The sequence below is a fragment of the Carcharodon carcharias genome, chromosome 26 (assembly GCF_017639515.1).
Source record: "Carcharodon carcharias isolate sCarCar2 chromosome 26, sCarCar2.pri, whole genome shotgun sequence".
NCBI lineage: Eukaryota > Metazoa > Chordata > Chondrichthyes > Lamniformes > Lamnidae > Carcharodon > Carcharodon carcharias.
This window is the reverse complement of record NC_054492.1, coordinates 40,841,509-40,855,417: the sequence shown is the minus strand read 5'-3', so window position 1 is coordinate 40,855,417 and position 13,909 is coordinate 40,841,509. Positions and strand designations below refer to the sequence as shown.

The 13,909-nt window shown below is 41.6% G+C and overlaps 2 protein-coding genes across 7 annotated transcripts in view; one reads left to right on the top strand and one right to left on the bottom strand.

Moving 5' to 3' along the window:
* Window positions 1-9,411, bottom strand: part of rnf111 (ring finger protein 111) — a 120,485-nt gene extending 111,074 nt beyond the window's left edge. For both annotated transcript variants that reach the window (XM_041175168.1, XM_041175170.1), the window contains exon 1: window positions 9,182-9,411. The gene's annotated coding sequence lies outside the window, so the exon portion shown is untranslated. The remainder of the gene's footprint in view (window positions 1-9,181) is intronic.
* Window positions 9,412-10,602: 1,191 nt separating this feature from the next.
* Window positions 10,603-13,909, top strand: part of sltm (SAFB-like, transcription modulator) — a 48,645-nt gene continuing 45,338 nt past the window's right edge. For 4 of the 5 annotated variants that reach the window (XM_041174830.1, XM_041174827.1, XM_041174826.1 and 1 more), the window contains exons 1-2: window positions 10,603-10,775; window positions 11,734-11,815. In XM_041174830.1, the coding sequence (XP_041030764.1) occupies window positions 10,641-10,775; window positions 11,734-11,815 (217 nt within the window). In that variant the 5' untranslated portion in view covers window positions 10,603-10,640. The remainder of the gene's footprint in view (window positions 10,776-11,733; window positions 11,816-13,909) is intronic. The other variant, XM_041174829.1, reaches the window with a different exon arrangement.

The window sequence follows — 13,909 nt, the reverse complement described above, 5'->3', positions numbered from 1 at the left end:
TCCACGAGAGCTCTGTGCACACTGGCAAGTGCAGGTCTTTACTTCCAAGTTGAAAGCACAAGCAGGAGCATCCACTGCTTCATAACATTGAAAAAGACTGTAACAATCCCATGAAGTAATCAAATAGTCCAACACAGCTTTATCTACAGTAAAGTTTCAAGCAGAAGTGGCGTAAAAAGATTCTGAGGTCACAGTGCTTCAGTCTTTAGTAATCAGATTATATCTAACTCAGATGTTATGCTGCCACTTTCAAATCAATCTGAAACCGCTTCACAGCAACAATGACTCCGCCCCAAGTGTAACAATTTAACCAACTTTCCCCCTGCTTAGGTTTAGGTCAAAGGGTTATTTACAATATGCTCTCTCCTAAAAAGAACATGACAGTGAGACAAAGCCAAATTAAAAAAAGTTGAGAATCAACACATTTAAGCATTGTTACATTTTTGAAGTTCCATTTCCCTACTCAAAATCTCAAAACAATTTCAAACCATCTGGCCAAGAGACATCAAGTTTGTCTGAACGTTAAAAAAAATGTACAGAATAACTGCACAGGACCGAGTATTTCTATAGTTATCAACAGAAAGGAGGGGTGGGGGGAGTGTATGAATGAGAGACAAAAAGGGAGAGAACAAGAATAAAAGGGGGCTGGGTGTGAGAAAAATTGCCTGAGATTATATGCTTCTTCCTGTATTTCTGATTCGCAAAGAAAAACATTACTCAATAGACGTAATTTATCCATTGAAAAGATATGGACAGCACCTAATTAATAAAGATGCATTAATTAATAAAGATGCATTAATATGACTCAATACGTGCTGGCTCTTATCTGTAAAGATTGCTAGACTAAGTGGCTGAATGTTCAGTGGCGTATTCATTTACAAAATAGATTTAAGTCAGACTTAGCCATATGACAGGGTTGTCAAAATATATTACTCCAGTCAAAGTATCAATTATACAGACACCTTTTCCAAACTTGTACGCCTGTGAAAAATGCAATATTTGGTCCATTATTGAAATGTCAACAGCTAAATAGTCATACAAAAGCTAGATATTACAGAATCTGGAAATCTGAAATAGAAACAGAAAATGCTGGAAACACAGCAGGTCAGGGAACATTTGTGGAGAGAAAAAGATGTTTGATGAAAGGTCACAGACCCAAAAATGTTAACTGCTTTTCTCTCCACAAATGCTGCCTTACCTGTGTATTTCCAGCACATTGTTTTTAACCAAATAGTCATACTGTAGTCACTGCAGATGAGGTGCAGCGTTAAAGTTTCATATGTTGTTAATTTCTTTTGGTCTTCTACTGTGGGATTATTGCACAGATTCAACTGCACTGAATTTGCAGGTGAAGCATAACCATAAAAAGAGCGCACAAGACAAGCTCACTTTTAAGTACTTTGCTCTGAACTATTTGTTATCTATTCATAGATAAGCTTATAAGTAATCTATTTTATGGTTTTCAACCTTATTGCATTACAAATGCCTGCAGATTGTTGAAAAAAGATTAAACCAAGCAAGGCAAAGAGCTCCACTGTTTTGAGGTGCTGGGAAATTATGCAAGGCTGCTGATTTGAAATTTAGCATAGTGCATTTGCAGCTGAAAAAATGCAACAAGGAGAAAAGTTTACACTGTCAATGTCTCTAGTACTACAGTATGGGGCAGACAGAGAGAGGGAGAGGTGAAAAAGATTGGCTACAAGATGACATATTTTCTTTTGTATCCTATCTAATGGTAGAATAGTGTCCCCAAATTTGGGCACAATGTTCAGGTCCTGGACAAACTTGGCTTTTATAAAAGATTATGCTCTGAAATATTTAAACTCAGCAATGAATCATCTCCCTAAAGTAGTCTGGAACTTCCTTTTCAGAATGCATCGACAGCTGAACCACCCACACTCTCGCGGGCAAGAAAAAGAAGTGTTTTACTTACATGTTTGAAGTTTAAGGTAGAGGGTTAGAATTTGCTGTCTGTAACATGCATATATTTTAAAATCCAGATTGTGCAACTTTGAATGCAGTTGCACTCTGAGCTCAGCATTAACATTCAATTGGCTTTGCTATAAAGTGTGTGCACATTTATTAACAACTCAAGGCAGAACAACTTCAGTTCTATAGAAGTTCAAAAAAATTATTTTTCCTTTTAACACATCATTTAGCTATTAATGGTTTGCCTACACACATTAGTACGTCCAGGCCTTTTGTGTTTCCGGGCCAATTACAGCATATCATTGTGCCTGGTGAAATCAATTTGCATATACTGTTAAGCAGTTGGGCCTTTCCGCCAAAGTAGAATTTACCCAGTACGAAGAACCGAATGAAAATTGTAATAGGGTAAGCCAGCAGAAACATAAGCTCACATAGATACTCAGCTCTCTGTGCTTGAAGAGCTGGATTGTTCAGGCTCATGGACAACACAAAGCCCAGGGATCTTGTTTGGACAATGCTAATCAGCAATTGTCGGGGTTTTGGTCCTTAAAATATTACATTATATTTTCAGAAATTCATCAAGTCTGGAACAAAAGGCACTACTGTACCCATCAGACTTTTTTTTTGGCTCACTTTGCCCAAATACTGACAACATTGAGGCTTGTACCTCACTTTCCTGTTTGAGAAACAATTGTCCTCCCTTACGTATTTGTACAGAACAGAAAAATTAGTTTCATAATGCTTTTGTAAACTAGCAGAAATGTGTACAAGATAGTAGAGTAACCACATAACAGCTATTTGTAGTTAACCACATATAGGGATTGCAAATCTCCTGATACTGTCATGAATCTGCATAGGTTTCATGTAATATAGTTCTAGTTCACATCAGTTTCCATAATAAGAGGGCGATTTACACTGATAACCTAGATACACTGCCAACCTCTTAATCGTATGCCTTCACTGTATGTCTTAATCATTCCTGTATGCCCCTCGATCAAAGAAACAACCTAAAATTGCATATTCCTTTGTAACTATCATTAAACCTGAGAATTTTATGAATACTAACCATTATTAAATGATGCTCATTCTAACTAAAGAGGTTAATCTACACTGGTCATTGCCACTTTTCATGCCTCAGGCTACTGCACAAGAATTGTGAGAAGGTAGAATATAAAAGTTTTCAAGCACATATTACAGGGGTGGCCAAACCATCGGAACCCTAGGGCAGCATATGATAATTTTCAGACATTCGAGAGCTGCAAGGCATGGATAACTTTTACAGACACATTCTTATTACTATTGCGCACATTTCTGAGACAACCTTCAGCTTTTTCCTCTCTAATCTTCCAGGCTTCCTTCATACAGCTTTTTCCTCTCTTATCTTCCAGGCTTCCTTCACACACAATTCTGGTCATGGCAGAAACAAATCTGCTTCACTGACACACATTAGAGCTAGCACATGCTCACTGCTTAACTGACCAGAGGTCACAAGTTGGAGAGTCAGCAGTGAGGGGGCGGGTTAGGGAGCCAGAGAAAAAGGCACTGAGGGTCATATAGCCCTACATAAGACCGGCAGGAAACTATTAAATAAATCTTGCAATGGAGTTGGAACGAATCGTTAATCTTAACCCTCTCTCCTCTCCTCCCCCCCACTCTCCCCACCCCCTCTCTCCCCCCTCCCCCTCCCCCTCCTCTCTCCCCCCCTCACCCTCCCACATCCCCCCCCCCCCCCTCCCCCCCCCCCCCACCTCCCCTCCCCCCCCCCCTCCCCCCCCCCCCCCCCCCCCCCCCCCCCCCCCACCTCCCCACCCCCCCCCACCCCCCCCCCCCCCCCCCCCCCCCCCCCCCCCCCGCGCCAGTGCTGCTGCCTGCTCTCCAGTTCTCTCCCTTTGCGAAGCTGTTCTTAGCCAAGGCTGCACCCAGCTGTTTACCTTTCCATAATGTGCAATTTAACAGGTTTCATAGCACAAGGAATGAGCCACACTGTGTCTAAGAGTTGCGCGTGGCTTGCAAGCCACAGTTTAGCTACCCCTAACATTTTACCACACTTATTTTTAAAGTGTATCTTCACACACACACTTTTTTCCTTTTGGGGAATAGCGGGGAGGTGGTGGAAGGATTCTCAAGCTGATCTGCCTGTTGAATCATGTCATGAACGCTGTTCCCATGGCCAACAAGTCCTGGCCTAGGACTTGAACCTGGAGCTTCTGGCCCATAGTCAGGAATGTCATCACTGCGCCGCAAGACCACCTATTACTGTACAGGAAAAGATCAAGTATAGTCGTCATAATTTGATACGGCTAAAAGGAAAGGGCGGCTTTTTGTTATGTTAACACATCAGCGTGTTAACAACTGCTCGGAGAATCTTATGTTTTGTTTGGAATAAATGACTTGTGTATGAAAAGGTTTCTGAACATGGGGCTCAATTAACAAGTTTCACTGGAATTTGCTGTTGGGACGGACAACAAATGATCACTGTTGTTAAACCATGCTCCCTATATGCTCTGATATTTGATTTGGATTCAATTTGAACCATGCTCCCTTCCTAACAGCAGCATGGGTATACCAACACCAGATGGGCTGCAGCAGTTCAAGGCAGCGGCTCATCACCACCTTTGCTAAGACAACTAGGGATAACAACAAATGCTGGCCTTGCCAGCGATGTTCACTTCCCATGAAAGAATAAAAAACAAACGGATGTCTGACAAATTCCAAGGTAAACATTCATTACCAAAAAGAAAGGAAGTAATGCAATATATTTCAATAGTACTGATTTCTTATGGTGGTGCACATGGGCAAGAATGTTGAACAAGTTTCATTAGTATTTAATTTGTTACATAGAAAATTGTGTCCACTTTTCTAATTCTTGGCTCATAATATCAAGTTTATTTTTGTCTTTCGTATCATCCTTATGTTGTGATTCCATCAAATAGGTCTGCTTGTACAAAATTATTTACCTTTGTAGTTTATAAATCATGAGTGCGTCTTTAAATTATGCACGTGGCCATTAACAGCTGAGACTAAGAGATACAGTGAGAGCATGAAGCCAACAATGGAGAGTATGAGAATGGGAGGAGTATGCTTCATATGGAAGAATGAAAATGGATCGAGCAAAGTCTCATGCCACAAAAAACATTCATCAAGGAAGCAGAGATGGATGGTAGCTTATTGGAATTGCAGTGCCTTTGTTTGACTCAGAACATCCATCCTCAGCTGGGTCTTGAAGTATGGGGAGGGGGGAGGCGGTGGGCAGCAGGGCAATATACCCAAAATTAGAGACATTCACGGAGCCTGCAGAATGTGCCAGACTGCATGCTGATGTGGTGGGGTAAGTGAAGAGCTGGAATTTTGAACTAAGTTCATAATTATTTGTCATGAATTCTATTAAAAAGGATATTTTTATTTCTGTAATGTACCTCGGTATGCTTTTCTCCTTTAAAAAGGTGCTGTCGAATTGCAAGCAGTTGTTACATAAATTGGGGTGGCCAGAATATTGTCATAGCCAAAGTCTCTTTTTTGGCTGAAATGAGATTGGGTAGAATTATTTTGGCAGGATGCAACTTGGAAGAAATGCTTTTCATAATATAACAGATGAATCATTAAATCAAAACAAGGAGGAAAATACAAGACAGGGATGACTAATGACTAACTAACAATCATTTATGTAGAAATTCTCAAAGATTTCTAAATAAAAGAATTGAAAAAACATAGAATCCATAAACATCCTCAAAATGTACTCAAAATTGAGATCTGTGTTGCGCCTTTGACAGAATACATTTTCTTTCTCCCTCTGTGCCCCACCCCCAAAACAGAAGGAACTGTTAAGTACAGGATTTCTTGCAGATAATTGTCTCCATCTATTTAGCCTTTAAGGAGTCAAATATATTGTTTTTAAACCTTTGAAAATTGCACAAAAACATTACAGTATGGACGGAAGATTTACGTCATTTGACAACTTTTCCTTAATGAGTGCCATTTCTAAACATGCATGCTCTGCAACATTACACTAATTACATTATTACTTGCAGCATGATTATAAATTTCTACATGATGTCACTTCTCACCAAATAAAGTTCATCATATTGTTATGGTACTCTGACTTCCAATGTTAAATGAACAAAGTAACTCATGGCATCAAAATTATTTGCATCAAGGCCAGAAAAAAAAGCAGCAAACCCCTTTGCCTTTTTAACTTTAGAAGCAGAATATGCACAATGTCTTCCAGTCAGCAGGCACCACACGAAATGAAAGGAATGGCTGACTGTGTAAATATTATTTAGTTTGATAAATTTATTTTTTGTTCATAATTTAGTACCCCATTAAAAGGAGGCTTTGTTTGCCCAGTGTCTCTTTATCCATCAACTAAGGAGAACAGAAGCAGAAGGCAATCAAAGTGTAAGCATGCACAGTTCCATACTGTAAGCACTAACTTGCAGACCCATCACCTTAAATATGTATGACAATGAACATCTAAAAAGAGTGACTTTTAAGCCCGATGGCTCCCAATTACATTAACTTTTGCTGGAAAATCTTAACAGTCTTGTGGTAGCAAAACACTACTTCAGTGTCTGCACTATTTTCGTCACTATTCTGACACAAATATTAATTTACCAAAGTTGATTATTCAACCTCATCTCAGACAGAATAACTGATTATTCAAACTAGTAATAAAGTACAGTCAAATAAAGAAAGTTTGGTGCTATTACATGAATGGAGAATTGGCGCTTGCAGGCTGACAGTGGCTGCTGCTCTGACTCACTCCTCTCCATGCTTTGGGAGCAATTTTTACTGCATCATTAGGTACACATTCAGGATCCTTCATATGTAATGATCTTAACAAAAACACACATTCACATGTATGCAAATAATCAAGTGTGAAAAGGGAGAACTAGCTCCAACTGTCGTTTTCAACCAGTTGGGTCTGGCGAATCAGTGACAGGCCTACTGACTACCATAACCAGAATCTATGATCATTGCAGTCAAACAAAAGAAAATCCTATGAATTACAGAGAATTTACAGCACAGAAACGGGTCATTCAGCTCAACTAGTCCATATGGGTGTTTATGCTCCACAAGAGCCTCCTCTCCCCTAATTCATTTAACCCTATCTGCATATCCTTCTATTCCTTTTTCCCTCGTATACTCAGTTAGCTTCCCTTTAGAGGCATCGATGCTTTTCACCACAAATCCTCTATCACTGACAATTGTCAAGACAGGGATTGGTTAATTTGACTCAAATTAATTTACAGTGGGGTAGAATTGATAAGACAAAGCTTATTTTCAGAAGCAACTCGATAAAACAAATGTTAAAAAAAATACTGCAAAGCAAATAAATGCTGGAAATGCTGCAAACACAGCATGTCTTTCAGCAAGTGGAAAGACAAACCTCTCCCAAAACTTTGAACCTCAGTTAGAATGCAGCTCTAATGAAATATCTAACCTGAAATGCTAAACTAACTTTTCTCTATGCTGGTGGTAATAAAAAATAATTCTAGTATTTCCTGTTTTTGTTCAGGCATTTCACAGAAGTTCAGTGATGGACAAATTATAGAAAAAAAGCTTGAGCACAGATTTATATCAGAACTTGCCTGCAATGCTTAAGTTTTATTTTATTACACCTCTTGGGGACTTCTTTAAACATTCAAAAACTATAAAAATGTAAGTTGATGTTAAAACAATCAAGCAAAAAGGATTTTTTTTAAAATCTGGAAACAAAAACAGGATCGATGTCTTCAAGCAAGCATTTGACTATTTGTGAAAAAAATACCACAGTGCATCCCAAGCAAATCTTCACTAAAGAATTATTTGGTTGAATGAAAGGCAAAACTGCATGACAGCGTGTATAACATTTGTTACAGCAATCCTTAAAACAGATTGTTTACCTGAAGGCCACAGATAAGCATACCACATGGTGGTTTAAGCCACAAAGGCCAATAAAGTTCCAGCTTAGAGCTAAAACAACTGATCTTGTTTTTTTTTTAAAATCAGCCTATATCCTGCAGGAAAGGATGCTTACAGTACTTGAATATGGAAACAGGTCATGAATTCCCTTGGACTGTGATCACCTTCCCTCTTCCCCAAATGGCGGAATTCTCAGCTGACAGCCACTGTCCCAGTTTCACTTATGAATAATGACTATTTGGGTGCAGGGCTCAAAAGATGGCATCCCAGCATAAGTGACTGCTTCAGAAGTGATGTTAAGAGATAACACATTTAAGCAAAAAAAAGTGTACTTCAAATAAAGAATTATATTACATGGAGCATAAATTGATTGCTAGTTATACACAATATTTTCCACATCGGAAGTCAAAGTACACAAATCTAGTTATAGTCATATTAATTATTGGTTGTTACAAATTAAACAAATTAACCACAATATACTATCAAGAATTTTAATGGGTCTTGCAAGTCCATTCTTTTATATTTATTTCAGACTCAACTAAAATCTAAATTGCAAAACTTTCTTTTCAAATTATGTAGTTAAAATGTTCATAAGTGACACTATCATTTCAAAGTATAAGTTAGATGATGAAGATGCTCTGAGCAATAAGAATTATACGAAGAGAATAAGAAAAATAAGAAAACGTTGAATTTCAAGCCTTGACAGACCATTTTGAAGCATGCTCTGGAATAACCAGCAGCAGCAGCAGCAGCATCAAATCTAAACCGGTATCCTCCAGCCTGTAAACCACAAACCCTTGATGAAGCTGAATGTTAAAAATTGCAAAAACACAGCAAAGGCAGGCAGAATTCCCCCCCCCCCCCTTTTCTGCTCCTCCATAAAGTACACTGCAGAGTACTCAATCAATCAACACAGACAATTCAATTGCCGTTGAGAATCCTACATCACTCCCTGGCAACCACCATCTAGATACTGAAACCCGTTGATAATTTTGACTGCAAAATGCAAAAAAAAAAAAAAATTGGTATTATTAAAAGATTGCAGTCGGGATTCAAACTTCTGCCCCCCCCCCCCCCCCCCCCCCTCCCCCTCCCCCTCCCTTACTGAATAAATTGTGCGGGGGAGGGGTGTGTGTGTGTGTGTGTATATAGGAGGAGGAGGAGGAGGAGGGGGGGTATATAAACGTCAGCAGCTCGAAATGCGCTGACCAAGGCCGGGACTTTATAATCACTTTTTTTTTTTAAAAAAAACCGGCCGGGAAGGGAGGGGGTTAAAATTAAACAAGATCAAAATTAAATTTTTTTTTTTTTTTAAAAAAAAAAACGGCGAATAGCCTCGAAAGGAGCTTACCGAAGCTTCACTGTAAGGTGCTGGCCGCCGCGCATTATTTCCAATGGGCCTTACTCAGACATTTCCTTTGAGGGATTTAGCCTCTTGTTTACAGAAGCCCCTGAACGACGAAGCTTCGCTGCTCAGCCCGGGTTGCTCAATGCATCGGACGGGGCAGCTCCGCCTTTGCGACACAGACGGCGCCTGCTTTCCGGCTTCCTTTCCCCTTTACGACACTGGCCCCGCTCCTGCTTTCCGGGGCTTTGTTGTTTTTTTTTTGCAATTCCTTACGACACCGTCTGCATTCACTTTCCGGCTTCTTTTATTTTACGGCAGCGGCTTTGTTTGCCGTTTCTGAATACCAAATAAATACCAATCTCCCAATCTATTTCCCCTCCCCTCCCCCTCCCCCTCTCTCTCTCTGTATATGGAACAGAATAATCATGCCCTGTCTCTGCCGTTTTTTTCTTTCTCCTCTTTCTTCGGGGCAGCTTTGGTTTCCACAAAACGCTTTTGGACGGGAAAATTACGGCGCATGCGTGACTTTTACCCGCTTCCATGCAACAACAACTTTTTTTTCCCATAGCGCCCTCTTTACACCCTGAAGTGCGTCTTCGGAACGTACACGCACACAATTTAAACGTTGAGGCAGCACACCAGAGGCAGATGTACGTTGTCTGACAATCGAAAGAACGGCTGTTGGAGCCAGAATAAAAATATTTCAGTAGTTCCAACGTTTCGGTCTAATCAACAAGAAGCCGTGATTCTCCCCCTCCCCCCCCCCTCCCCCTCCCCGATAGAAACGGTGACATCGCCACTCAATATTTTAGAACAGACTAGAAAATGCTAGAAAATGCTCCGGGGAGGGGCAGAGTTAACATTTCAGGTCGATGACCTTCGTCCAAATAGCAGGCAGAGCCGGGAAATCGGCCCAATCGCATTGCTTTAAAAATATATTCAAAATGAGGTCAAGGGTCTAATTCTCGGCAGCTCGTGCAACGTTTGTAAATGAAGGGGCTCGGGGCCTTGGCTCAGAAAGTGCTTCGTGCTTATATCTGGGGCTGTCCGCGCTCCCGCTCTATCTCCGGGCGGACACACCGTTGCCGCCGTCAACCAAACCCACCGCGCGCTCTGAGCGGCAACGGCTCGCATCCGGGCTCCTGCCGGGCGCGGGGCAAGTGGCATGATTGGGGGGGGGGGGGGCGGGCCTAGTCATCCGGGTTCCTATCGGAGGCGGAGTTATGGGCGCGGCTGACCCGGGGAGGGGGAGGGGGAGGGGGAGGGGGGGGGGTATGATCGGGGCCTGGCCATCCGGGTTCCTCTCGAAGGCGGAGTCATGGGTGCAGCTGCGACCCGGGGCGGGGGTGGAGCCTCGCCATCCGGGTTCCTACCGGAGGCGGAGTCAGAGGCGTGAATGCGACCCTTTGGGTGGGCGGAACTTGGCGCTCGAGCTGCAGCTCGCTTGGTGGAGACGCCTAAAATGGCCGCCGCTCCCAGCGCCACTGAGGCCCGGCGCATCACAGACCTGCGTGTCGTAGATCTCAAATCCGAACTCAAACGGCGGAATCTAGACATAAGTGGTGTTAAAACCGTCCTGATCGCCAGGTTGAAACAGGTGTGAGCATTCGACAGAGTCATGGAGAGGGGAGAGAGAGTTGGCGCCGCGGTTTACCGCCGCAACCTTTAGGCCTCGGATGAAGCCTTAGCCCCCTTCCCCCCCCCCCCCCCCCCCCCACACACACATCTTAATGGCCGCTGCTGCTTCTCTTAAATGGGTTTAATGTTCACTGCGCACAAACAAATCTCAGCGAATTAAATTTCCCCTTAACGGTGAAAAATGCTTGAGATCTGCTCTGTTCTGTGCTGGGTGATTCCCAGTGACAGACGATGCGCAAAATTTTATGCGAGCAGTCACCTGTAAAACAAAATCAAATAACGTTGATTAATGAGGAATGTTTGCCTTTTCTCACCCACATGTTCTTAGTGGGTGGATAAAGGCACCCTTTTTTTTTCTTTAATAGACATTTAACTGACTCCTTTTAATTGATCGTTTAAAGCTTTTCGTTTGCTTATGATTTGAGCAGCACAAAATGTCCATTTTCTGATTTCTTCGATCTGCGAGATCGAATGACAGTCACACTTTAAAGGGAAAAGATTTTCACAATTTGCGTTAGGACATAGAGCCATTGAATAAATTAACCTTATTTAATTGCCCGGGTACATTTAATTGTCGGATGATCAAAGCTGAATGCAATTAGTGTGGTCCGAATTCAGAAATTTTCAGTGGGTTAGTTGCTGGATTACTGTATAAAATTTTAATTTGTGGTTTCTCTAAGCGTAAATTCAATGTTTAGAAAAACCACAGGGTTCAAATTAATCACTTGCTGTAAAAGTGTTTAAGTTAACAGCAGTATTTAATTGGAGTATAAACTTTTATAATGTGCTGTGCTTATTGATACATGACCTCAAATATACAGCTTTTGCATTTGTTTTCCAGTTTTAATTCATAATTTTGTTTTCTATTGAGTTCAAGTTTTGAAGAAAAACTTGCAAATATTACTTTATCAAAACAGGTAATAGAAGAGGAGGGAGGCGATCCTGATAACGTGCAGCTCTTTTCCGATACTCTTTCAAAGAAAACACCTAAAAGCAAAGGTAGTCTCTTTACTAACTTTTGTTGTACAGTTTTGCAACGGGAAGGGTCTTGGGTTTTCTTAAAACCTTTTTTACCAAAACTGTTGGTACTGCTGAATGTTGGTGATGAAGGAATGGCAAAATATCTTTAAGCCAACTGAGAGATGATTTTTGAGGTGGTGATTTTTCCATACACCTGCTGCCCTTTTTCTTCTCTGTGGCAGTTGTGGATTTTGGAAGTGCTGCTGAGGAAGACTTGGTGAGTTGTCATGGTGAAGGGGGTGGATATTTTAGGCTGGTGGATGAGATGACCATCAAGTGGACAAATTTGTCTTGGAGGGTGTTGAGCATCTTGAGTGGCAGCTGCGCCCATTCAGGCAAGTGGAGAGTTTCATCACACCCCTGTTATTTGCCTTTTAAGCAGTGCTAAGGCTTTAACGGATCAGGTGATGAGAGATATTCTACCCAGAATACTGAGCTTCTCACCTGCTTTAGTAGCCATGTTATTTGTGGTTAGTTAATGGTGATTCCCTTTTCCAGGATGTTAATGAAGGGGGGGGGGGGTCTTCATTAAGGAGATAGATGAAGCAGATATTCTAGTTACAGAGGAATGTTAAGTATTAGATACAATAAGCATGGTGAGAGAGGATGTACTGGAGAGATTGACATCCTTGAAGGTAGATAAGTCACCAGAGCTCGATGGATTATATTCCAGGCTCTTAAAGGAAGCCAGGGAGGAAACAGCAGCTCCTTTGAGAATCACTTTCCAATCTTCACTAGATGCAGGTGAGGTACCAGAGGACTGGAGGTCTGCGAACGTTGTACCATTATTTAAAAAGGGTGGGAGGGACATTCCAAATAATTATAGGCTGGTTAGTCTGACTTCAGTGGTGGGCAAATTATTAGAATCAGTTCTGAAACAAGATAAACTGTCACTTAGAAAGGAATGGATTAATTGGGGGTAGTCAGCATGGTTTTGTTAGGGAAGGTCGTGTCTTACTAATTTAATAGAATTTTTGAAGAAGTAACAAGGGGGATTGAGAGTAGTGCAATAGATGTGGCCTATATGGATTTTAGGAAGGCATTTGACAAGGTCCTACATGGCAGACTGATCAGAAAAGTAAAAGCCCATGGGACACAGGGGAATGTGGTGAGTTGAACTCAAAATTGGCTCAGTGACAGGAAACAAAGGGTAATGGTTGATGGATGTCTTTGTGAATGGAAAATGGTTTCCAGTGGCGTTCCACTGGGTCCCTTGCTGTTTGTTGCATATATTAATGATTTAGACTTAAATGTGGGTGGCATGATTGAGAAATTTGCAAATGACACAAAAATTGGCCATATAGTTGATAGTGAAAAGAATAGCTGTTGTCTCCAGAATGATATCAATGGTTTGGTTGAGTGGGTGGAAAAATGGCAAATGGAATTCACTCCAGAGAAGTGTGAGGTAATGCATTTTGGGGAGGGAAAACAAAGCTTGTGAATTCACAATAAATGGGAGGATATTGGGAGGGGTCGAGGAAGAGAGAGACTTTGGTGTGTACGTCCACAGGCCTCTGAAGGTGGCCGGACAGGTGGATAAGGTGGTAAAGAAAGCATACGGACTGCTTTCCTTCATTGGTTGAGGTGTAGAATACAAAAGCAGGGATGTAATGATGCAACTGTGCAAAATGCTGGTTAGGCCACAGCCGGAATTTTGTGTTCAGTTCTAGTCGCCATATTACAGGAAGGACATAATTGCTGTGGAGAGAACAAAGAGATTTACAAGAATGTTGCCAAGGCTTGAAAATTGCAGCTATGAGCAAAATATGGCTAGACTGGGGTTGTTTTCCTTGGAACTGAGGAGGCTGAGGGGCAACCTGATTGAGGGGCCTAGATAGAGTAGACAGGGATGCCCTGTTTCCCCTAGCAGAAGGGTCAATTACCAGGGGGCTGGTTTCAGGTGATTGGTAGAAGGATTAGAGGGAACATGAGGAAAAACCTCTTCACCCAGAGGGTGGTGCGTGTTTGGAATTCATTGCCTGGTTTGTTGGTAGAGGCAGAAACCCTCAACTTATTTAAAAGACACCTGGATCTGCACCTAAAGTGCTGTAAACTGCAAGACTATGGACCAGG